General features: G+C 40.5%; 1 protein-coding gene across 1 annotated transcript in view; it reads left to right on the top strand.

The window, feature by feature from the left end:
* The window catches only part of CACNA1C (calcium voltage-gated channel subunit alpha1 C), a 446,904-nt gene that overhangs the window by 283,991 nt on the left and 136,003 nt on the right, over positions 1 to 26,910 (top strand). Inside the window, exons 8-9 of the mRNA XM_086755747.1 lie at positions 6,473 to 6,576; positions 13,437 to 13,609. Coding sequence (XP_086611873.1) covers positions 6,473 to 6,576; positions 13,437 to 13,609 — 277 coding nt within the window. The remainder of the gene's footprint in view (positions 1 to 6,472; positions 6,577 to 13,436; positions 13,610 to 26,910) is intronic.

The following is a 26,910-nucleotide window of genomic DNA, read 5'->3' on the forward strand; positions in this document are numbered from 1 at the left end:
TTCAGACTCCAAACAAATCGGCAGATTCAGGATGTAGTGCTAAAGAAGTAGCCCAACAAGTTGGAAAAAGTGCTTGTGGAGAATGACATATATAGAAAGTCAATTTTAGTACTGTGTCCCTTTTTACTGCACCTTTAGTTCTGTGCCTTCTCATTGAAATCTTTCTGGGTCTGCTTTTAAGCATTTGTAGTTTTGTGAAAAGGCTAGAAATAGTGAATAACAATGAATAATTTCCATGTTAAAAGGAATATTAAGAGCAGTGGGGCTTACAATAAGTTGCAAATTATAATTGATATATTTATCACAAGTATTAACTTGAGAAAAAGCAGCATAACATAAGCAGTGCACTGTTTAGAGATCAGAGAAAAATGCCATGTGCAGAATTTGTTACCAGACCTAACCAACAATGCTAAAATTTCGCAAATTTAAGAGTTGGTTTATTTATGTCATGGTCTCAATAGTCACAATCCAATTACCTAAGAGTTGTTTAAGAGTGTGACCACTAAAGAGACAGTTGTTAGGTGTCTTGAATCTCTAAGGAGAAGCTGAGAGCAAGAAAGTCAAACCTTCACACCACAAGCACTCTGCCTGCTCTGAGTACTAGCAAGTGGTTTCAAGGCAAAGACTGTAAGTCAGAGCCAAAGTGTCCCTAAGCCTGAATCAGCTCTGCAGTTGAGAAGTTAACCAGAGAGAATGATTCATTGAACAAATTGTTTCTTTTTTTTGCAGAGCAGCCTCCAGTTACACCAGTTACAGTTGTTATTTGGGTGTTTTTAGGAACTGCCAGCAATACCTTTTTTTTTTTTTCATTTAGGGTGAATATGATGTTCCTCAGCTATTTCTGCCTGCATAAGGTATCTAGCATGAGGAAAGGTAGCAAAATGAATCTTTCAAAGTTTTGCTTCATTGCTGGACAAATTTATCTGGACACTTTCTGTTAAATTCACCCTGCCTTAGTTACTTCTGAAGGGTTACATAGGTTTTATGAGGCCTTTTTTGTTCCCTGACTGTACAAATGTAAGGTAATTTAGTCAGCCTGTGAATTTTCAGAAACAAAGCAAAGCTTTACCTGTCATGAAAGTATAATGAAGATATAAAGGAAGCTTAAGAAATAATAGAAGAGTAGGAGTACTTTCCTCTCTAGGTCGCATAGCCCTTGCCTGAAATGTAGAATTTACTGACTGTCTGCCATGTAGCTTTCTTTTTTCCCCTTTAATTTTGTCAACACAGCCCTAGCTGGAAAGAGTGAAGTTCCATCCTTTGTTTATTGTAATTGGTTTTGTACCTAAGTTCTGACTAAAAAATTTCGGGGGAAAAGTTTTTCCCTTATAGACCAAACCAGTGCCTCATCCTATAACAAAAAGTTTATAGTGTTGTTTAAGCAGAGTTTACAGTTGTATTTCCGTGACTATAAGTGTGAATGAAATGCATTCCCTCAAATATTCATGGCAAGAGAAGGAAAAAGGGAGTGGAAAATGAAAATTTGCATTTTAATCAAAACTTCTTTACTTAGTAATTGATCAGTGATGAATATCTAAATCTCACATTAGTATATGCATGGCCCTTTATGTATCACCTGAGCCACGCCTGTCAGGAGGATAACATTTGATCATTGATCTAAGCTGAGGAAAAAATCACTTCTATGCATCCCTAAAATTATGGAAGTGCCTAAGTACTTTTCCTGAAAAAGATAGTTTTCAAAATGAAGGCTTCAAGCAGGAAGCTATATTCAGTGACCATTAAGTGTTGCCTCTGCTTTCTGCTGTCTCCTTCTCCCAGTAATCTCCAATTTTATTTTCCTATCTCATTACAAGAAAGACTTGGTTTCAGCTAGAGATCTTGCTACTAGCCATAACAGTTACATTTGGCCAGATCATTTCCTGAGGCAGTGAATTGCGCAGATTGGTTGTAGGCGGCATAAAATAGCATTGCTATACAAAATTTCCAAATTTACTACCCTTTAATTTTATTGAGTACTCTGCTCTTCTTGATTAATGTTACCCTATGAAAGGTTATACACTTCATTATAGAATGCTTGAAGAACTTGACTTGTATTTAAAAAAAAAAAAAGGCTATCATAACATTCTATAGTGATTAGAAATCAATTAGCAGTTCATTCAAGAAACAGAAGACTAGCCTTGGTGTCCTAGCTAACTTAGTTTCCATTAAACTGCAGCTCTCCAGTATTGTGCACTGAACAACAGACTTAATTTTTTTTCTTCAGCTTGTTGCTTTCCCATGACAGCTGCCCTTCTATGATGGATTAAACTTTTCTTGTAGCTTTCAGTTATTTTTGAGAGACGTTTGGCACAAAGTGTTAGGGTGTGGGTGTGTGAATTGTGAAGTCAGCAGAATTTAGTGAATTGCATCTACCCCTCCCATTAAGTGACTGAAAGACCTCCACTATGTGCTTGGTGATGCTGAGCCATTATGTTAACAGATAATATGCCTCTAACATTGTTTTTGAACTACAGTGCCTATGTAATGAATGAGATACTTGCAAAATGTGCCAGACTATTATCTTCAGGGGAAAAAAAAAAAAAAATCTCTAAACAAGTAAAGCACGTGTATCTCCTGTGGTTTTACCAATATGTCTTCATTTAGTTCTGAAGAACCAGAAGATATAGGCACAAAGGTCTATTTATAGAGATAAACAGACTTTTTATTCCTTGGCCCCTACTGAAACTGCTAGCTGTAATTGCGATCAGCAAACTACAGAATTAAAAATCCTGGTATTATTTCTAGGAGATTATTTATATCATTGAGAGAAAAGGCTTCAACTGTTCGTTGAAATCTTATAGTCATTATAGTAATTAAGGATGCTTTGCAATGGAAGAGCTCTTCCACAGTACATAAGGTCCATCAGACCTCAAATATGCTGAAATACCCTCTTTTTGTCACGATACTGAGTGATTTCTTTGACAGTACCCAATAAGACAAGGTAGTATCCCACTTTGCAGATTGGAAGACTGAAGCACAGCGAGCCAAAATTATGTCCTCGTGGTGCCAGAGAGGGTATGTAGCAAATCACGACAAGGAATATGAGATCCTTATCTCTAAGGACTCTGAGAGATGATGCATTAATGTTCAGAAATGTACTAACTTTTCTCACTGTTGAGAGTAGTCAGATGTGAGTGTTGAGATGTGAGCTGTGAAAGGTCAGGCAGTTTGACTCAGAAAGCAGAATTATTTCTATAAATGACAATCTGCAGATTTCTACCAATGCTGTGCTTCCAGCAGACCTAACAATTGTCCTATACATGCTCTAAGTTGACATCAGGTTGCAATCACCTAGACTATTGTAGCTGGACTTTTATAATTCAGACCTACACTGATAGTCTTTGTTCAGAACTGTAAATTTAGAAGACGATCCACCTTTTCTGTTGAGATTCATATGATTAATAGTGAACACTTGGGGAGAAGAAATGCCCTTGGTGACCAGAGAGCTGAACTGTGTATCAGTTGTACTGTCTGTCCTAGAGAGGTAACCTGTAACGGAACCCTTTTCTGTTTACTGTAGACAACACTACAAAATATATTCTGCAGACTTCATTTTCTGCACTCAGTAGTGTGTAAATAGTCCAATCTTGTCATGACCCTCTACAGCCTCTCCATTTCAATAGCATACTTGGGAAAAATCAACTCTACCACCTAAGTTATGCTTGCAGTGAAAGCCTCCAGCTACAGTCAACAGGACATGTGTATGCGTACACACAGGATTAGTAGCTACGTAATCACAGCATGATGATAGGTTTCCAGGAAGCAATTTCACTCAAACACAGGTGCAAGGTTTTTAATGATAACTGCATGGGAGCATTGTTCAGTTGAGGGCAGTCCATCCTGGACTTCTAGGATACTTTCATTTTGGACGAAGCATTTCCAGATATTTGGGAGCATACAATCTTAGCCAAGAATGTAATGTTTCTTAAGTGTTAATACGTTGCTCTTACTGTTTTGAGTAAGTTTATTTCTTTTTTTTTTCCCCAACTTCTGCCACTGTCTCTGCCTCTCAGCTTCTCTGTTACGTATGTGACTGGGCAATAAAAAGGAGATAAAAAGCTGACCTCTTAAATGTTCCATCTGAGAAGTCCCAAATGCTCTGCTGTACCAGATGCAGGTCTATTCTTCAGGACTAATTTGTGCTGACACTAGCTGGTACAATTGTTATGCAATTGTGCAGGCATTGGGAATGGCCAGAGTACACTATACTCTAGTTATACACTTTACCAGGCCACGACAGAAGCTTCTTGCCATCTGAAAATTTCTTCGTGTCAAAAGTAGTACAAAAGGCACCCTGATATGCACCTGAATTCTGTACCTGGCACGCTGACATTTGCTGTTTAGGATTCGCTCATTCCGCAACTTTGAGAAGTTCTACTTTTCCAGCTAATTTTCCTAGCTGACAAAAAAAACCCTGCCAATAGATAAATACCATCTATCGTAATTAGAGGGAAGTGGAGTCATCATTGTGCCTGCGCTGGTAAATTCTCATGGCAGATTTTTAAAGTCATCCATACTCACTGTTTGTGTGGATTGCTTTATATACATAGTGGTGTTCTTTGTAGAAGAGAGAGGATGTTAAGCCTCATTTCCTTACTTAATTCCAGCTTTGACAGTTACATTTTGCCTGCCAGTATTCTGCACTGTAATTTCAGGTGAATATTTGCTTCCATTTTTATATACCATGATGTTTTGTTCTTTCTAAAGCACTGATGCATTTCACAGCAGAGTTGTCTGCTTTTTGGTCATGTGGCATGAAATGTGGATTGCAAACATAAAGAATAATCAGTATTATTTCTAAACTAGCTGAACAGTTCCGCAAAAGTGTTAAAAGGAGAGCTAGTTAATATGCTTAGGGAATGTTAGAGAGACTCCTGGAATTCTGAAGAGGGAAGTTCAGGTACTCTGCTGTGACCACCAAATGTATTAATCCTGTGAGGAAGGAACTGATGAACTGTTTTCAAAGAGGCAGATTTTGAGCTTATTTTTAAATGAGTCTACTTCAGTTAAAACTGAAGGAGCCCTGAGATAGAGTTCTGGATCGGCCCATTGACTGTGGACTGCTGCCAGACAAGGGCTTTAGTAACTGTACTTTGAAAGAAAAATGGATAATGAACTTCCATCCACAAAGAACTGATTATATTAGTGTTACTCTCCTGCCTTGTCTTACTGAAGGTCTGAAATTCCTTTCCTGAGTTGTTATGAATCTTGAGTCAGATCACCTCCCCTGAAGTGTGTCTCAGTGCCCATGTATGGAAGAATATTTCTTCTGTGATCACAACAAATGCTTAGGTTGCAAAGGAGAGAGCGTTTTCCTGGAAGGAGAAGACAACATACGATACAATTTTCAAAAGCGTGGAAAACAAAGAAACCTAGGCTGCTTTACGCCTTTAGGTACTTTCAAGCCTGCAATTTACATTCATAAATAATTTTAGTGCTCCTGAAAATGTTAACCACCATCTGTTTCTTTAATGATGTCTGGCTCAGGAGATAAGTGTTTATGAAAAGTACAGAAGAAGAGACTCTGATATTTTTGACACCATCATGAAAGTGAGATTCTATTAAGGTATCCAGCAACTTTACAAAATTTTGAACTTTGAAGGAGACTTCAAGAAAAAATAGCATTTATATACCTAGATGCTTTTAGAATACATACAATATCTTATTATGTGCTAGAGTTGCTCTACACATAATAGAGGTTCTGGTGCTAAAACAATAGTCTACCTGCTTCATTTGCAGATGCTTGTAGTAGTGTGAAAGCCAGACTTATGCTGCTGTCATTCAGTTTGCAGTCTCAAATCTTCAGAGTATTCAGCTGTGTAGGAATCACATTTTGAAGAGAGTCATCCTTTGAGAAGAGAAAGGAAGTTTGTGAGAAAGCTTTAGAAAACACTTGACCAGGTCAGTCAGAGCAGGTGGGCCTTGAAAGGACCTTCCTCAAAAATACACCACTACTGTCCTCACTGTAGTAAATTGTGAAGATTACCAGAAGGAAAGATCAGTATTTGCCCACAGTTCCCACAAGCTTCTCTCTGAGCTATGTGTGCCTGTGCTACACATAGGATGTGATCTAACAGCACACTGTGGCAATGCTTAGCAAAAGCTAGCAATATTTTCACGAGCAGCAAAGAGTCATATGGATGTGCAGTGGTTAGAAGTTTAGAAGTCATCAGACGGACCCTTGTGGTGCTGTAAGTAAACTCCAGAAAGTGACAGTCCACTACTTTGTGCATCTGAAGTAGTGTCAGTACCTGGTTATATCTCAGCATGTATTAATCGCTGCCTGTGAGGAAACAGCTAGAGGAAAAAAACAATCAAAGGAGTGGTCACATCAGAAAGAACATACAGAAACACTTGCTATGATTATGTGTAAAACAACCACAGGCTCTGTTTACAAACCTTTCCATCTGTTCCTTTGCCTAATCATTTCTGCTTTCCCTCTCTGTCTTCTAACTTTCCTTCATCTTTCCAGATGCAGGACGCTATGGGCTATGAGTTACCATGGGTGTATTTTGTCAGTCTGGTCATCTTTGGATCCTTTTTCGTTCTAAATCTGGTTCTTGGTGTGTTGAGCGGGTAAGCTGACAGTTTTGGTGTCCTTTTTCCAATGCTACAGGGCAAGACTCCATAATAAGGGTTCTTCCCTGTCACCAGGATTCTTTCAAAGGAATTAAAAATCTGAATCTAAGGAAGTTGCACATCAGCTGTCAAATATTTTGACAAAATGTTCAACTACTGCAAATAAAAATACAGGTAACACAAGAGGTGGTATTCTCTGACAAAGAAATTCAACCTCAGGGCATTCAAAATCGGTAATGTCAACCTGTTATAAATTTCCAGAAAACTAGCTATTGAAAATCTTACTGCTGGTGACTTGGGATCTCTTTGGCTGGAGCCTTGCAGTGCTCAGAATCTGAGCTTGTCTCACTAATTATCGTTCCACTCTTCCAGGTCAATGATGCCATAGGAAGGGACTGGCCCTGGATCTATTTTGTTACACTAATCATCATAGGGTCATTTTTTGTACTTAACTTGGTTCTCGGTGTACTTAGCGGGTAAGCAGTACCAGGAAAATGTTTTATTATTGTTTATTTTTTAAAATTTGTATTTCTATTCCTACTCTCTGGTTAGCAAACAACTGTCAGTGACAGGCTGATCTCAGGAACCTTCATAGAGAAGGCCTAGCCTACTGTCGTGCTGGTGGCAAAATATGGCATTCCTAATGGCATAGAAGGAGTCTTTTGAGTAAATCAAAGAAATACAAGACAATTCTTTGCCTGTAACATATTCCCCTACCTAAAACCTCTACCTGTGCTCTGTGGAAAGAGAGCAACACTATGCTCCCCTGTGGACAAAGCATACCATTCACCACAGAAGAAGGGGATTATAGTAAAATCTCTGGAAGGGTCAGTAGGACCGAATGAGGAATAAGAGCATGAGACAAATCCTTTCATATTTATGGGATGAGACTCCTGCCAAATTATGTCTTCTCACATGTGAAATTTTCACATTGCTTAGTATCTCTAAAGCACTGCCTAATGGGGCGCTATTTTCCCTGGAGAGTGTCTTGGGCACGTTTCTTCTTCAATAAGCACATCATCTCCATTGTGCGGATTACAAGCCTAGAATGATGCAGGGAGTAAAGATCATTTCCCTCTGACCTTTTCTAAGGATGAACAGAGAAGCAGGAGAACTCCTTCTAGTGTTTAAGCATCCCTAAGACATCCAGACATTTAGCTGTATTTCAGTTCTGCAGTATAACCCTCACTGCAAAGCATCATTTTAGTAGCTTTGTTCAAAAACAATTGATATTGTCCCCAGTAGTCAAAAACTTCACCACCCCTGGGGAGCCAGATAATTAGAGGAATCAAGCAGACAATAAAAGATCTCCTAGAATTAGGCTTCTATTTCCATATTTGGGCATGACTGGGTGCCTACAGCCATTCTATGTACATGGATAAATATAGTATGAGGACTTCTATGCATCCTCATTTTGTTTGTTTCTAACATCCTGCGTCCTTTAATGAACTCTAAATTAACTTGGTCAGAGCCTGTACCTGTTGCCTGAGTATGCAGCCCTCAAGTCCACTGTCTTTTGATCAGAAAAGGGGGGAAATTATCTCTGAGCAGGAGAGAGGACTTGACACCTCACAGAAATTTTTTCATCTGTACTTGGGCCAACAACATAGGAAGAGTAGTAGTAGTAGAACCAGAGAAGAAGATCTGCCATTGGCCATCCTGCGAAGAGACAGGTAATAGCAGTTCTACAGGAGGTATTACTACTATCTTCACTCCATTGTAGGAGATGTGCAGCTAAGACAGCTGCTGCAAAGAGAAGGGACCTTCAAGCAGTAACTGGAGAAGGAAAAAAATCCCCAGTAATGAAGTGTGAGGCAATAGTCTGTGTTTGGATATCTGGAGAGTGATACTCTGGGCACAATTTTAGAACATAAGCTCCTCGTTTCTCCAGGTGGATACTCTGATCAGGAGGTAAGGATGTCAGCAGTAGTGGAGGATGATGACCAGCTGACAGAGTGATCTGTTGTATCAGAGGTGCACTCAAGGATCATATAAAATAGTGGTTAAAGATTATATAGTATCTGGTTGGATAAACAGTGCCTGAGAACTCAGCCCTGAGGAGCGCGTACTGTTGAAGTAGTGCTGATTCAATTTACCAACACTTAGATTTGTGTCTGTACAAAATTAAAAATCTTTTCCTCTGTCTTTAATATTTTTCCACTCAAGAAAGTGTTTTGGGGGCCTAGATCTTCCACCTCCTGACATAGTGCAGCTAGACCACCACAGCTAGTGGTAAGAGATGGAAACAGTCTGTAGAGAGACCTGAAATCAAAGATGAAGTTCACCTTGTTTAAGCTGTGAGTCATTCTTTCTGGCTGTGTTCAGAGTGTTATGACAGCTGCACTGTTTCTGCAAAATTGTACCCAACTGGAGAAAAGTAAAAAGAAACTTAAGAATTTGCATCCATGAAAAAACACAGAAATTATGGGAGAAATGTTCCAATTTTTCTTTGGGCTAAATAAGCAGTTCTTAAACAATTAACCTTCTAAAGCAGTTCTAAGTTCTGCTGAATTGCAAAGTGTCTTCACTTTGCAGATTCAGCTTTTTTTTAGAGACTTGCTATTGCTATTAGTCTGATCTATGATCCACCTGTCTGTTCTATGTAGATACAAAGCAGCATTCCTGGGCATCTTTGTGCATCCATTCTGGGCATCTCTGATTTTTTCTCACTTATTTATTTCAGGAGCTTCAGCAAGCATGTTGTTTAGGTAGACTTCATCAATGACAGATTAGCTTAGTTGTTTTAATAACTTCTGAATACTCAAGTGTAATTAATTGTACTCACAAGGACACTTTGATTGCACCTGCAAAATCAAATGCTGAGTTCTGCTCTGCCTAAAGAGCTTATTTGTAATTTGTTTTTCCTCAGGTATGTCATCCATTCATGGTCCTTCTCATGAATTTACTAGTCATATGCTAAGCTAAATAGTATGACAGAGTATCATGTGTAGAGCTGTAATCCTCTTCCTGTCTTGGCTGAGCACAATGTAAAAATTGTGTGTTCCAAAGGAAATATCCGGTCAGCAGATCACACCATAGACCTCCTCAAGCCCAGGCAAAAGGATTCCACATCATTGCTGTGAGCAGTGGAGCCCCTCTTAGAGGTCTCTTGAGATCAGAGATGTTCACATCTGTGTTATCTATTTCAGTCAATTAGTGAAGAAAAAAAAATGGCAGTGTGGGTTCAACTTTCAGCCCTGCACACCTAAGCATATAGATTCACATTTATATTTTGCCTAGCAGTGATCCAAATCCCAGGACACAGGCAAAACAATCAGTTGCCTAGGGCAAATGGGGGGCAGGAGAATAGCCATTTCTTCTGCTTTGAGAGGATCCTGGAAAACCGAATTGGCTGCTTTCGATGCTCTTACTGCCAAGGAAGACGTTCAAGTAAATGAGAGGCTGGCTATGGTTGTAGCTCCTCCTGGAGCAGTTTTTGTGACCTTTCAGGACTTTTTCTAGTCTTCTGTCCCCTTTTCCAACCCTTCCCATTCCTTGGTGCACTTGTCAAGGTGGATGAGGTTTGAAGACTTGTGATGCACTTTTAGCAGTAAGCAAGAGTTTTGAACTCCTAGAATTCTTCTATTCCACTCACTTTCCTTCCCTCCTCTAAATGTGAGAAATCTTACTGAGATTAGATATAGACAAGAACTACCTATATTCCATCATTGGGATGAGCAAGATAAATTTTCTTCTGGAACTACAGAAGATACAGACCTGAGTGTTTATATTTATGATCTTGACTCACTCTGACCTCATGCAGAGAAAACATCCCTCCAGAATACTCTGCTTTTTGGTATTCCGTCTGCAGTTATATCTTACAGTTTTCTGGGAGAAGCAAAGGAAAGTGAAGAAAACAGAATTCTGGTATAAACAACCAGATTCACTGACTTTTAAACTATTTTCCTTTTTCACTGAAAAGAGACAGATTTCTTGGTAGTTCTGCAAGCCTTTGGTGACCTTATTCTGACATGATACTGCAATCTTTTTTGAGAAGGCCACCTCCAGACTCAAGATGGCCGTTCCATCAGAAAACTTATTTGTTCCTTGGCCTCCCTGCTGAAACTGCAAACAATGACCATTTATTGCCAGCTGTGGTGGTGGGAGAGGTAACGTACACACCTGCCTCCAATAGGAACTGGACTGAGGTCACCAATTTGTTTCACATGGGATGGTAAATGACCATTGGTAGTAATTCTTGATCATGAACTACATTTGCCTGAGTACAGCCCAGTGTTCCATATGGGAAGTGGTTTGAATTGTATTAGCAGTTTCCTGAGCGACCTGTTTTAAGTGGTTTAATGTTAGTAGAGCATAGAAATTAAGATAATTTAAATAAGTTGTCTTCCTTGGGAAGTAATCTGAAATGTGGAACATCATACAAAGGAGAGACATGCAATCGTAGATAGTTTAGACTAGACAATCATAATATTTTCAGTTGTGCTGTTAAAGCGCTAGGTAAAAAATTCACTCCTATGCAGACAGTCGGTGTAAAGACATCATGCTAAAATCTCACGTTGGTTTAGTCAGCTCTCTCCCCAGCCTGAGTACCATTTGAGAGGCAGTAAGTGGGGACTGAAAAGACCCAAGTAGGCATGCAGCTTAGATGCATCTAACATAAATGATCCATTTCAGTGCACAGTAGGAATTTCACTTTCTGTAAGCTGGGCTGTTACATGATATTTTCCACTTTGGTTTCTGAAACAGTTCCATGCAAGTTATAGCCATGCAAATATAAATTGTTCTCAATTGGAGTTGAAGGCTCAGTCCCTTTCAAAATTTCACCCATTTGTTCTAGATTCTAAAACAGTTTAGGAGCCAACTATGGAAATATTGGCATTTGATTTATCAAACAGACTTAATAACATATAGCTTCATTCAGTGATTTATCTTTTTCTTTGAGAGCTAGTTCATTAACTTGGATAAGGCACTATGTGAAACCCAGAGGAAAGATGTTTCTGAAGCAGAAAATATAACTAGTATTGATTGGATTTTAAAAAAATTCTTTGTACAGTTTTTACTACTGTTGTTGGGGGATTGTTTGTTTGTTTTACATTTTAAGTAGCAAAATTTATCTCCCAGCATGAGAAAATTTGATTTTTAATTCTTAACATGCTTGCAATAGCTGTTTCAGCCTTGTGGTTAAGTTTGGTCCTAGGGTTGACTGTGATCCACCTTCAGGCCTGAGAAGCCAATGATCCTTTTCTTCATTTCCACCTTCATTATCATAGTCCCATGGGATGGACTGAGCCCTCAGCAATGTGATAGGTGAAGATCACACAAGCATGCTTTATCACATACTTTGGCTTGAAATGGAGGCATCATCCTACTGTCATTCTGCTGCAGTGCTGATTTTGTGCACAGCTCATAATATTGAAAGCCTGTGAAGTCAATGGAAATTCGTCACTGGGTTTTGGACCAGACAGGAGGAAAGTACTTCACCATCACTGCTAGGAATTCGCCTCCAGCTTAGTTGCTTGAGGACACTTCACATGGCACTCATTAACATTTTGGGTAGGATTTTCATAATCCTTATATTATCCCACCAAAGTTAGTGTTAGGTTTCCTATTTGTTCTTGCAGGAGCAAACCTAAGACAAATATTAGGTGGAGGGTTGTTTTTTTTTTTAAATCCACACATTGCTGGAGTCGTCAGCAAGGGTAATGGATAATGCATTGGACAGAATTGCTTTACATCCTATTTCTAGACAGAAGAAAAATGTGTGTGCCTTATAGAATCATAGAATCGTTAGGGTTGGAAAGGACCTTTAAAGGTCATCTAGTCCAAGCTCCTTCAGCAGATATAAGACTTAATGCTTAAGTACTCTTAGTCCAGCACTTTTCACAATCACTGAGCTTACTTTTTAAAATACAAGCATTAAACCTGGTTTAGAATGACAGGAGAGTCTCTAAATTGAGATAGGTCAGCATTTCTGGAAAAAAAAAATGCAGTATAGGTGTCTCTGGAAGAGGAAGAAACAGCACCACAGCCAGAAAGAAGACAAAGCAAGCACCTAGGTTCATAACTAAGCAACATGAAATTCTTGTTCCTATGCCCTCTGTTTTAAGCCTGTATTCCAAACAGTGGTCTTTCATAAAACTATCAAATGTCTACCCTCATTCACTTTCTGGCAGAATCTCTTAGTTTTGTCTACCGATAATCTATCATGATTGTATACTCAGCTTGAGATTTGAAACATATGTTTCATGTCAGATAACAGCCCTGAATGCTGAAAGTCTGCAGTAAAACATTGAGGTCTTAATTTTCAAATGTATTGCCCAGTACTGTGGGTGAAATTGCCCTTAATTAAGCGTGTACAGAATTGTGAGTACCATTGATTGCACTTACAATTAACCCAGTTTAGTTGTGATTATGCTTATAATCTTAAGGACACATTGAAACCTGGCTAAAAATTAGAGGCACCAGCTCACTCTCCAGATGTCGGATTATTGTCAAACAGTTCATCATTGAATTAAATTAACCATTATTCATATAGATATTTATAGATAACTGTTGGAGACTATCAAGTGGTAAAGAATATCAGGAAGTGTATGGTATCATACATAAATGTTACATATGTTTTTTATTTGAATTGCTAATCAAATGTTGAGAATGAAAGGATTAAAAAAAGGTACTCCTTTTTTTCCTAAGCATTGGTAAAAATGTGGACATTCCAGTTGTTTTACGTGTGTATCTAGCAAGGATAATCCATTCATGTGTCTATCTTGAAAGAATAGAGAAAGCTGGATGTGCTACACGGGATGTGGAGACTTTCTAGTGGAAATCAATCTAACCCATTGTTTTTCAATCTCTTCCTTCCCTCCGCCCATGTCCTGTCCCTCCCTCCCTCTTGCTAGGGAGTTTTCCAAAGAAAGAGAGAAGGCTAAGGCTCGGGGCGATTTCCAGAAGTTACGGGAAAAGCAACAGCTAGAGGAGGATTTGAAGGGATACTTAGACTGGATAACTCAAGCAGAAGATATTGACCCAGAAAATGAAGATGAAGGCATGGATGAGGAGAAGCCTCGAAACAGTAAGCAATTTTCTTCTGTCTGTCTGTCTGTCTCTCTCTCTCTCTCTGTGCTTTTAGCAAGGGAGCCCGTTCCCACCTGCTGAGACTGCTTAGGAGGAAGAACAAGTTCTTCCTGGGACTCTCACTATGCTTATACATGATTCTAGTTTAATTCCTGTAGGAAACTGTGGGAGGGAGAGATATGTGTACAATAATTTACATTGTTCTGCAGATCCTCAGTTTCTCATCTGTGCTACTGATGTAAGATCCTTATATTAAACAGGAAAAAAAAAGATCAATACTTGCTGTTAGAAGTTCACTATTTGGATAAGTTTTAAAATATACATCTATCTCCTATCCATTTATTTAATTCAGTCTTGCAGATTGCTAACACATGGTTAATTACTTTGAAAGCAAAGGTTTCCAGGCAAACCAGTGCTGTAGTATGGGAGAAGGGCCAAATCAACCCTGTTGTACATTAAGTGGGCCATGTGTAACTCCATTGAAATCAGTGGAATTGTGTTTGCTTTCGCCAGGCTGGAATTAAGCACTCAGACATTTATTGTAAGGGAATTATTTCTCAATAATACTCTGTTCTGGAGTTGAGAAGATGTTGTGCAAAGTAAGGATTCACCAACTATCTCTTCTTATTAGAAATCCTGAAGAAGGAAGGTCTTGAAGAAAGCAGTGATTCCCTACATTTCATTACCCTCATTGAATCTTCTCCTTCCACCTTCTCTTTTACCAAAACAGGCTGTGTAACACTTCAGAAACACCTAACAGTTATAATTGGTGGTCATACACTTGCAAAGTGTCAGAGTTGGAACCTTTAGACAGTTACACAGTTGTTAATGGACAATGGCTCTACTCTTAGCTTTCATTACTGAGATGTGCGCTTTTCTAGTTTGGTTTTGGAAGAGAAGACATGACACATTTCCCTAGAAATCACCTTTCCTACCAAAAAAGCAAAATCCGTGTGATGATTCAATCTGAAACATATTAATAGGAAGATCGAACATGGGAAATTGTGCCTACAGAGTAAAGCAAGATTTGTATCAGATGCTCGTGATCTTCTGGTGAGTAAGCACTACTCCCTGTTGCTGCCAGAATGTTTAAGAGTTGTGGAATATGTCAGGTGTAGATTCATTGCATTTGCTGTGGGATGATGTCAATCCACATTTAAGCTAACAAGCTCCTTTTATGGGTAGTGGTGTTAAGAACTGAAAGATAACATATCTCCAGCTTGCTTTCAGTTCTTCCTGTTCAATTTAATAAGATGAGTTTGTAAGACATTGTTTATCAAATTGGTCCTCTTACACCTTACAAGTTCTCTAGAGTTTCTCACAGTTGGCTGTTAATGGTAGAATTAGACACTATTAGCAAAGTAACTTGTTGCCCATTTCTTTTCCAAACTAATAATGAATACAGTGTCTTTTTTTTTACAAGGAATCACATGGAAAAGACAAAGGGTAATGGGTACAAGTTACTGCTGGGGAGATTCTGATTGGACACAAGAGGAAAATTTTTCACAACAATCAGCCATTGGAATAGTCTCCCCAGGGAAGTGATGGATTCCCCAACATTGGATGCTTTTAAGATTCAGCTGGACAGAGTACTGGGCCACTTTGTTTAGACCATGCTTTTGCCAAGAAAGGTTGGACCACATGATCCTTGAGGTCCCTTCCCACCTGGTATTCTGTGATTCAATGTCATTGATTCCAAGTGTCGGGTCTAAAGGCAGTGCTTGCTAACCAATCCCTAGTGCACAGCATATCATTCTCTGTGACATTGTGGCTTTGGGTCACATTATCCATTTTTGTTACATGACAGACCAGGGAATAGATGTCTGCAGTGCTAGTGCTATACAGAAAAATTACACTTCTGTTGAGAGGAATTGCTCAAGATGTGAAGGAAGGCTGTGGACTGATTTTGGCCGTGTAGTGAGGACAGTGGTCATGCTAACAACAGTCTCTGCACCAAGCAAGGGACCAAGCAAACAGATCACTCCATGAAATTTATTTGCCTATTCTTCTGACACATGTGCCCCATCTAGACCAGGCTGATCATAGCCATATTTTTCTTAGCACCTGTGGCCTGTTTCTATGAATGCTAAATTCTTCTAGCTTGGGTGTGCTATCCAGTGCTGTACCTTGACCTTCTTCCCACCTCAGGCTTTTTGGACTATGGAAGTAAAGGGTCTCTGTGCTGCCATCCTCTGGTGAGGAAGCAAATAGCCTCTAGATGTAGGCGGTAAAGAGCAACGCTCCCCCAAACTGTCGTGAAGCTGATAAAAATACCTAGATGCATGTCCCCACTCAGCAGAGTTGTGGGGCTTACATTCTGGCCTTTCACATTGGATAAATCACCTTTTTTTTTTTCCAGTAGGCTGTTGCATTTACTTTTGCACAATTGCAGATACCATATTGTTTAAGCTCTGTTGTATTCCGCTTCTGAATTTCAATCCTTTTTTCACATGACAAGTGAAAATGTATTTTCAAAGCTTGCAGATGTCCTCTCTAAGATGTCATACTCATTTAATTGGTTAACACATGCTTATCTGTTATGTATGTCACATGGAAAGAAACTCCTGGTATACTTACTGTACCTACCTATGTGATTCCACATCTTGGTTATCCTACTGCCTATGAACATAGTTTCCAGAAAACCATCTCAACCCGCTCAGGTGCTGGGGTCTAGTTTACTAACCAGCTCTGACAAGGTCTCTCTGCTCTCCTGAAGCTGAGTCACATTGCAGCTGTACTGCTTTTGGGGCATGATAGGTGTCTGCTAGAAAATAGGTTGAATGAACACTTGTCGTAGTTCAGCCCCGATCGGACCCGACTACGCAGTCTCTCTCTCACTCCCCCCACACTCCGAGAAAACAGGGAGAGAAAATATAAGGAAAAACAGCTCGAGGTTTGAGATAAGGACAGGGAGAAATCCTTAAAGTTACCGTCACGGGCAAAACAGACTCGACTTGGGGAAAACTATTCATTTATTACTACAAACAGCAGGATAATGAGACAGAGAACAAGATAACCTCCATCCACCCCTCCCTCTTCCCAAGCTTAACATTATCTCTACTACCTTCCCTCCCCGAGTGGCACAGTGGGGAAGAGGGAATGGGGGTTGCAGTCAGTTCATCATATGTTGTTTTACGCCGCTGCTTCATGGTCGGGGGAAGAACTCCTCACATTCCTCCCCTGCTCCAGCGTGGGGTCCCTCCCACGGGCCACAGTCCTTCGTGGAACTGCTCCGGCGTGGGTCATCTCTTCCACGGGTGCAGTCTCTCCAGAACAGCTGTCCCAGCGGGCCCTCCACAGGCCACAGCTGCCTTCAGGCATCCACCTCCCCCGGTACGGGGTCCTTCATGGGCTCCAAGTGGATCTCTGCTCCTCCGTGGACCTCCATGGGCTGCAGGGGGACAACCTGCTCCACCATGGTCGTCACCACAGGCTGCAGGGGAATCTTGGCCAGGAGCCGCATTACTCCTCCCCCTCCTTCAGAACTGACCTTGGCGTCTGCAGCCGTTCCTCACAACAGGCTGGTAGGTGTCTCTCAGGATCTTTTTTACATCTCATTCACTTCTCATCTCCTCTCCACTTCTTGCAGCCGGGCTGGACCGAGTCGGGCCCAGTCGGCTGCCTGGCGAGAGGCCAGAGGGTGAGGCCTGCAAGGCCCATAAGGCCTGCGCCTCCCCCTCTGCGCCTCTGCCCCCGCTCAGCTTCTTCACATCTTCTCTTCTCTCTCTTTTTTTCTGTTTTCCCATTCTTAAATACGTTATCGCAGAGGCGTTATCACGAGACATTCTGCTACCAATCGGCTCGGCCTTGGCCAGCAGTGGGTCCGCCCTAGGCCCGGCCAAGTCCCCTGAACAAAGGGGAGCGACTTCTAGCAGTTTCCTACAGAAGCTACCACCTTAGGCCCCCCCTCACTAAACAAAACCACGACAACACTGTAACAAAATCAAATGGAGAAGTAGAGGCCTTTTCCTTAATGGCTTCAGCTTGAGATAATACAACAGAAAAGGTTCCATGAGTAAGTGACAGGGTGTTTTGTTTGGATTTTGTGTGTATGTGTTATCTACTGTGTTAAATGTTTTGGCATTCATGCCAGCAGTCAGTCACAAGTAGGGTTAAACTGAGGGAGAAACATGGTATTAATTCTCTTCCAAAAGCCCTTTACAGAATAAGCGCCAACTATAAGGGACAGATGGCAAAGCAGTTTGGGCACAATTGTAAATGCCCTCAGGAATCCTTTTGGCTTGATTGCCCCCAAGACATTTGAATCCCGCCTACTAGCTGTGCTAACCTTGCATTGCTGATGGTCCATTGTCTTCCTTGTCATCTTGTGTTTAGCTCTTGCTGAAAGAGCTCAGATGCCTCATATGTGGCTTCTCTCAAGTGCTCTTCAAAGCTCACTGCCTTCTGTCTCTAGTACCACATCCTGAACACAGAAGTACTGCCCCTTTCCAACATGCATTGTTCAGCAACAAATGAATTGATAATGTTGACTTTTAAGGTATCAGCCCTGAGCCTTTCAGAAAACAATTCGCTAACGTGCACAGGGCAGTTCAGACCTCCCAAAAGCTGTTGGTTTAGCTCAACAAACTTCAGAGGTTGCCTTTGCATCAGTTGATGCTCAGGAATTGTGGGTTCCTGCCTGAACTCTGACAGTGACTCGCACCATTACTTTAAAGAAGTCACATCAGTTTTTGTTTCCTCAGTTTCCCTTTGAAAGTTGTTTAGAGGTTTGGTTTAGGGGTTTTTTTTTGTTTGTTTTTGTGGGGTTTTTTTAATAAATAATATCAAAAGAGTTTAGAAGTTTAACTAAAATATACTTATTAAACTGTAGTCTCAGCTAATGTAAACTCTTAGATTCAGCAGTTTACACCATCTAGGCTGTGGCCCAGGTAATCTACCTAAACTGAATCATCCCAAACACAGAAACATGTGTTTCCAGTCTCTTCTCTGTTGTTGACTGCAGAAGCAGGTTTTACTGTCGTCTTACTTTGTAGAAAGGGCTACTTGCCTGTCAGCACGGGAGCTGCCTCCTGTAAAACAGAGAAAACAAGGTGGAAGGAAAGAGAAATTCACTTGCATCTTCATTTGGTTTGACTGCCTGTGCCAGTCCTTAGGGTATCATCAGTCATATTTTGTATATGCCACTGCTTTCCTGAAGCTGTCAAATCTTGCCCTAAGTCTCATAGGGTGTTTACAGCCCTTAATGAAATGGTCAACAAGTCCAAGGACTACAATAATGAGGGCCTTAGCAGAGGAAAGGTTGAGAAAGAAAGGTAAATGTAGCCAGAGCTGGACAATCTGTGCAGTCTTTAGATTATGCTCTCCATAGTAGAGGTCTTGGTATTCTTCTGAGGCGGCTTATTACCAGTCGTCTCTCACACACGTAGAGGGGCGTTCACAGAGCAGGCTGAATTCATTCTCTGTGCTTTAGGAAGTGCATGTTTAAGGCAGTTTTTCCTTGTTGCTTGCAAACATGATTTTGCCATTATGGCAGATGTGAGGTGGTAAATGTGAAAAGGCTTCTGAGGGCTGTTTGTGTTGCTGGTTTTCTTCTGTGCTCTTTCCCTGATGGGCCTTCCGCACGGGAAGAAAACATTAATTTGACAGAGGAGAGAAATACATGTCACAGCACAAAACAGCTACTGAATTTCAAAATTACATGATAGCAAAGAGAACCATCCCTCCTGTTGCCACAGTAACTGGGAATTTGCCCTTTCTTTTCCTTTTTTTTTTTTTTTTTTTTTTTTTTTCCTTCCTGAGAGTGGTCTGGAATGCATCTGTGTTGCTGTGGGCAGAAGTGGGAAACCTCAACCCAGCCCAGATTCTCCTCCTATTGAAATTAATTGGCAAGACTCCCATGGACTGCAGTGGGGTCAGAAAAAAGCTGTGAATGGGCAGGGAGAAGTCATTTCTCGTTTCTGACCACTCAGATTTTGCCCTCCCTCTGTTTCCCTCTATTTAAGTTCTATTTGGTGCTGCTTTCTGCAATGTGAATATGACCACATTAATGACAACAGAGTCCCTAAGAGTAACACAGCCCACTGCTTGGCCTGGGATCTGATAACAAAGGCATTCTGTGATTAAAGACAACTCTTTCTTCTAGTTAAGTCATATCCAAGGTAGTACTGTAAATTCAAGAGCTGATTTGCCTACAACAATTTAAAGTCTAATCATACTCCAGGGCTGTATTGTAATGGAACTGATGGCTGTAGATAATCAGGTTATCATGTAACACAGCAGAAAAAGCAGTACAAATCAATGTGTTGACTATCAAAAGCATATAGCAATACTTCAGACAGAACACCAAATAATGAAACGTGTACATGCAGATGTATACCTCAGTTAAAGTGGGATAGAAAGTGCTCTGCTGAAGACAAGAAGTACAGAAATACAGGTAGGTTCTAATATGTGTTTAAAACTAAGCTGTTTAAAATGAAAGAACCTTGAATCTTCGCCTTCAAGGCAATTATTGTAGTGCCTTACTGACTTTTGGAAATGTTTGTTAACATCTGAGTTCACAGCCTCTAAGGAATCAACTGCAACCTAACTTTTTTGTAGACCAGTTTTTTGTCCCACTCCTACAACTAGTGTTACTTGTGAGCAGCACTAGTCAGGACTGGGAAGCAGAGTGGATTTAATCACAGGCTTATGAGAGTCTTCCCTAGGAGAAAATCATTTTGAGACAGGGAATTTTCAGCTGCAAAAGTAGAACTTTTGGAAGAAATTGGGGCCTCTTGGACTACAAGAACTTTTGGAAAATTTATGTCTTTAATGGAAACACTTTGTGCTTCTGAACATCAGGACAGAAATGAGAACTGGAGAGCCGATGGTTCAGACAGGAAAAGAGAAGAATTTGAGAACTCTAGAAATAGAAGCCTCAGCAATTTCAACCCAAACAGAGTTTTAATCCCAAGAGCTCCAATAGTAATTTGACTCTATTACATAACAGGGATAAAAGCATGGCCACCTTTTTCTAAAAGTTCAGGCATTTTAGGATTTATCTATCCAGTTCCTGTTGACTTTACTTCCTTTTGCAAAGTCAAGGAGACTCAATGTTGATTTCAATAAGGCTATGTACCAAATATTTTCCATTAACTTTCATTAAAGTTGTCCTGTGCAAACCTTTGGAAAAGTTAGTGGTTTGAAGCTGTTGGCTAGAGAGAGTTTTGTGTATGGATCTAATCAGGATACCAAGATAAAAGAACACCAACTTTTTCAAATTTTACATTTAGTAATTTCATATATCAGCTTGTTTTGTGGCCTCTGAATCATGTACTTAGTGTACTGACAAGGAAGTAGCTTATTACTTTCAACCTGAAAAAATAGCATGGTGCTATGGGATAATGTCTGAGGCAGAAAACACATAACAGGATTTTCAAAGACTGGGTTACAGGCTCAAATTTCAGGGTGGCCTAAAAAACTCTTGGTCCATTTTCTATGATAAAATTTAATGGGAAGTGCACAGCTAGGGAATTAACATGGAAGATGCAGAGGGGAAAATAAGGGAGAGTATATTTACAAGATGTCTATTTTAAACTCAGTTTTGACCATCACTGCCTTAAAACTCATGTCGTCTTACTCTACGAGCAAAAAAAAAATGGTATACTGAGTTCTAACTTTTGTCTCCTGCTTAGCAGAACACAAATGACATGCACTTTATCTTGTTTGCTGACAGCAAGTCAGTTCACTCTGATTTTTCTTTAGTTTCACCTGCAGAATTTGTCACAATGCATTTCACGTACATATGGAAGGACATGGGCAGTCACCCCTTGACAGGCATGTACAGCTTGATATTGTAGAGGATTTTTGCCTGTTGTAAAAAAAGCAATTGAAAAAAACCACAGAGTGCTCACATGGGATCTAAGATCATCTAAGCCACAGCTGTAAGAAGCATACGCTGGAAAATGAAATCTTTGTCAGTTTAGCTTCCAACACTAGTTGGTGATTTAGGAATGTTATCATATAACTTGGTTGCATTTTGCTTTCCATGCGTAAATACAAGGAAGTAAAAGCCAGTGTTGTAAAATGATTTAGTATCTGTAGAAACCTCGTCTAAAGAGGAAGAAAGCACAATGTCATCTGCTTTCATCATTGTCCACTGATGTGTAAAATAATCATCTGGTAACTAAGAAAAGATGAGCTGTAGTGCCAACAATTGTAGGCATTTCACAAGGGCACTTGATAGGCGTTTCACAAGGAGTTTAGTAGCTGTGAGAGATTTATTCTCTTTCACCTGGAGACAGAGGGACAAAAGAAGTGCTTTTTGGTGTTTGCTGCACCACCGTTTTCTTCTGGGGGGCGGGGGAAATCCATGTACTCAGCTACAGAGGTTCCAAAACACGGTTTGCTTGGACAGGAGTGACAGCAACTCCCAGCCGTGTGCTGTGCCCAATGCATGCACTGTAGGAAACAGTTCCAGTGGCATTTTTCTACCTTGCCATCTTTTGAAATAGCTCATACTTTACTCATAATATAAATACTACAGTTTGAGGATACTTATTAAAAGACCATTGTAAATGATAAATCAGCTTCGCTTTTGTTGTGTGGTGGTTCTCTTCTTCATGGAGAACCTTAGTTTGCAAAATGGTGCTTAGGCTTGTGCTACAGATGTCAAGCTGGAGTCTATAATTAGTGTGCTGCCTGGAAAAAGCTTCTGGGACATTAGTTCTCACATCGGGCTGAATCAGTCCTGAGGCAAAAATTCTACTGAAGTTGCTGGGGATTTTGCCTGGGTAAGGATGTGGGCCCCAAATCTGTTTCATCTGAGGTCAGTAACAAAACATGCAAGTGTCAGCACTTGAAAACATTGCCCAATGTGAGGTCTTCATATGCCAGAGGCTTCTCTCTGCTCACACATGACTTCAACATATTGTGTAACTGTCATCCGCCAAAGGGAGAGCATGAGGTATTTGGGATCTGAAATCGCTTAGAGGACTGGATAGTCCAAATTGTACTGTTTGCCCAGTGCATAATTCCACTGGCTAACGTGCAGTTCTGTCTGACATGAATTTGACCTGCTGTCATTACTAGCATTTTGCTTCCATAACTGTACTTAAGGAAATGTGAGATTGGACCCAGATGAACTTTTATATCATAAAAAGGAAAAACAATATATATTAGAAAAGAGTAAGAAAGCAGTTGTGGGCCTTCATAGTGACCCTTCAGGTAGCTGTGGTACCAGAATACCTGGGGCAATGATATTCAGCACTGTAGGTGAGAGAAAACAAAGCTGTGGTTTAAAAGTGTGGCTCTCATTGTGTAACTTTCTGTGCAACTGAAGTAGCAAAAGAAAGATCATTTAGGGTGATTTTCCTTCCACTTTTGCCCTATGTTCCATCAATGTCAACAAAACTATGATGCTGACATTTGACTTTTTCCTTTTGGAACGAAAACAAAACTCGGAGTAGACTTCCCTCCTACTCTCTTCACAGGTTGCTTTCTTTTTTTATTGTGAGTGAAGCAAAGCAGCAGTAGGGCCTTGTCCTTGATTGTTTTGTCTTCTTACCCCTTTCCAAGAGGAGAAAAGAGGAAATACTTAGGAAAAAATCAATTTTCTCAACAAACTGAAATTTAAAACTTTGGAGTTTAAGCTATGCTTAGAAATCTTTCATGTACAACATTCATTCTTTAAAATATCTATGCAGATTAATACTCAGAGAGGGGAGAAATGTTGTTCTGAGCTCTTTTGTTTAATTTAAAGAAAAAGGCACAGAAAGGCTAAACAATGTTCTCAAGGTCACCCATCCTCTCAGTGCTAGAATCTCTCACATTCTCTGCACTCTAGACCAGAATTTTAACCTTGGGTTGTATCACATAAGGCGTTTACAGGTTTGATCAGGGTGGTTTTGAGCTGTTTTTCTTGTCTGGAAATTTGCCATAATCATCTTAATCACTTTAATAGATACAATTCTCTTGTTCCCCTGAATGTATAGGTGGTTGACTCTGTGTAAGTTAATCAACAGATTTTTTTTTTTATTAGTAATATAATTTAACAACCCACCTTGTATCAAAAAGCAGCATTTAGGTTCATTGTTCTGTAGTCTTCATGACTTCCCAGTTTCTCTTTCTCTCTTTCTGGCTGAAAGGAAGCTTTGATCGTAAAGGAAAAAACAAGCAATCATTTGAAAACCTTCTTTCCCTTCCTTCTCTGCTGATAGTTACTGCTGAGGGTAGGTAAATCCTATCTAACCAAATGCACTGTAGAAGCTGTTTATCTCAAGCCTGTGTTTTATGTCAAAGCACAGTATGGATAAAACAATTTATTTCCTTTCTTTGAATGGAGAGCAAAAGGAGAAAGAGCTGCTGGCATTCGGGAAGCCTCAGGACAAAGCTATGGCCAATGTTACCATCTATAATTCTGAAGTAATTTGTTCCAACATAGCATCAGAAGGCCTGATATTGTTTGGTGAAGTGGGAAAAGCATTTCTAGAAAGTAGAGCAGAGTCACTCCTGTGTTCGGAGAAGGTGGGCCAAATTCAGGCATGTGTCTGACTCCAGCAGCCAACTTCTTGAGTGAGTGCCACTGAATAGTGACAGCTCTGAGATAATGAACAGACCCAGAAAGGGTCACTGCAATGAGCATCTACCAAACCTCTGTGCCACTGCTGCCACTTTTGTGTGGAAGAAGGGAGGGCAATGTGGAGAGCAAATTCTAAAACTGTGCTAATTTCTGCCCACAGGCTTGATTTTTCTTCTTGTTTGCTTGCAGGCATGAAAAGCTACATAAATTAGATAAGCTCCCAGGCTGCTATAGTTCACGTCTGCGGAAAAAAACCTGTTCCTATAAGATCCTCTGTGACTGAAAAGATTTTGTGGTGATCTACATGCTCTCTTGCTCTTGTGTTTTTCAGCTTAGTTTTTTCCAGCTTCTCCCTTCCCTGACTCTTGTAACCTGGAGCGCAAACAACATTACACTGAGAGCTGCTCGAGCAGTGATGTGTGACCAGCTACAGCATATAGAGGCTGACATTATTGTTGATAGGGCACTAAGTTTATCTACTATAAAAGCTATTTCCCTAGCAAAGACTGTCTGGTGAGATAACACCTCTGTTTCGCCTGCTGGAAGAGAGACTTATGTTGATGTAGAAATCCTCTTGCAGTACTAGTATGTTACAGAGAAATATCTTTGAAGGTAAGGCTTTAGATAGAATCCATTGTTTATATGACTGAGGAAGATGCGTCCCTGCAAATAAATTAATCTCCATCTCCCTTGTTGGGAAGTATTTCTTGAAGTTGTCAAGATTTATCCACTGACACACTGTGATTCCTCTTCTCAGGAAAGGACATTAGAGGAAACAGTCTGTGAGAAAACTGCCATTGCCATACCTTCTGGCAAATTGAATACGCTTTATTTCCCATGGTTAGAGGGGCATAGAAGGCATTCAGTACCAGGATCTCTACAGAAAATTATAGGAAAAAATTCCACAAAGCCCCAGGCTGAGTATTTATACAGCAAGGCCATTTTGTTTAGATGCCTAGCACATGCTCTTAAATCTTTGAGGGCACTTCTAAAGTGTTTTTTTAAAACTGTGGAGTATTCATCAGTTCCTGCTGAAGTCAGTGAGAATGACCCATGATCAGTGTTTGAAAATCAGTTATCATTGCAGATGTACCCTTAAGAGTCTCTTCATTGAGAAGAAAGCATTGGTGAGGAGGACTGATAGCAGCTGAAACCCCAAGGATTTTTTAATGTGATATAAGGAACTGTCAGGAGAGAGGTTGTGGTATGCAGTAATGGTAGCTGAGAGACATGGAGCACGTGTTTGGAGTTAGAAACAACTGTTGGGGATGAGAAACAGTTGTACTATAGTAATGCCAGCCGAGATCAAAGCCACAGTGTGCCTGTATGTACAAAAATTAACATATGTGTATGTACTTCTTTTTTACAGGAAACCAGAGCTAGTATAGATGGGGTTCAGCTGCCTAAACATACTCAGCTAGTGCCAATTCAGACACTTTATGGTACCCAAGACCTTCATTGTGGACTGACAGATAAAATATAGCAGCTGGGGCTTGTATTCTTGTGGGGTGATAGTTGGAAGGGCACATCCCAGGTGGGATGTCAGAAATGCCATCCAGTGCCTCAGAAGAGGCAACTGAGTCTGGTTAGTCCAAAGACACACAGGAAAAATTTAGTACAACTAGAACCTTCAATACAGATCTTGTAAGCGGAATGTCTTAAAAGTGTTCGTGGTTGATAGAAGAATGTGATAGGACCAACTGTAACAGAAATTGTTCTGATATGAGCTTTTTTTCCTCTTGGTCTAAGCTTTTATTCTTCATGGCTTATCTACCTCTCTCTTTGTCTTCCTTTATCTATTTTATATTATAACTTGAAGATTCATGTACAGGAAGATAAATACTGAGGTCCAGACCTTCGCCCAGACCAAGAACTCTGTGCAGGATGGGGTCAAACTGAGAAGCCTCTAAGAGAGCGGGACAGGCTGAGGGAGGCAGGAGGTGCATTAGCAGAGCTCTTCTGGGGAAACTGTCACATCCTCCACCTTCCCTGCCCCTGACTGCAAGGTAGCTCGAGTAGTCCATCGCTTTCTTAAACCAATTTGCAAGCAAGCACACAAGAAGGCAAAGATAATAGTATTTTGTTTTAAATGCAAGTGGGGTTAGAAAGCTGACCCTGCTGTTGTGAAGGCAGTGCAGTGGAGCAGCGCGATGAGCTGTAGCTGACAGGAGGTCTGCGATGCTGTGATGTTCCCGTGGCAGAGCTCAGAGACAAGGAGTCTGGGCGACATTACACAGCTGAACTAGGATGTGTGTTACTGAATTGGTAGCCAGTGCTGGCGCAGCTGAGAAGAACTGTCAGTTGTGAATGGCACCCAGCCCTTTTCAGTGCTTTGATGGGAAGCCTGGGAAGCTTGCAGTAGGACTCCGGTACAGGCACGGCTCTGAGGGAGCGGTAGTCACACTCTTGCTCTGTGCCTGCTCGCTTCTGCTTATTGGGTGAGAAACTTCCCATCCACTCCAGTACAGTCTGCTAATAGGATAAAAATCTCCAGTTGTATTTGCTCCTGGGAGAAAAAAAAAAAAAAAAAACAGGTCTCTCCATCCCAGTTATCTCATAAACAACATCAAGCCTGGAGAGGTGGCAGGGGAAGGAAAATGTTTCCAACTGGGGAACTGAACTGAAAATAGCTGTGGCACTTGAGTCTGCCTGCTGATTACAGCAGCTCCTCAGTTAGCAGGATTGTAGCGGGATAAGTCAACAGATTAGAGAATTGGCCTTTCAAATCTCGAGGCCTAAATTCAAATTCAGCTTTAGGGCCCATGAGTGTTTGTAGTGCT

This window comes from Chlamydotis macqueenii, chromosome 1, assembly GCF_036417535.1.
Source record: "Chlamydotis macqueenii isolate bChlMac1 chromosome 1, bChlMac1.mat, whole genome shotgun sequence".
In the NCBI taxonomy this organism is placed as follows: domain Eukaryota; kingdom Metazoa; phylum Chordata; class Aves; order Otidiformes; family Otididae; genus Chlamydotis; species Chlamydotis macqueenii.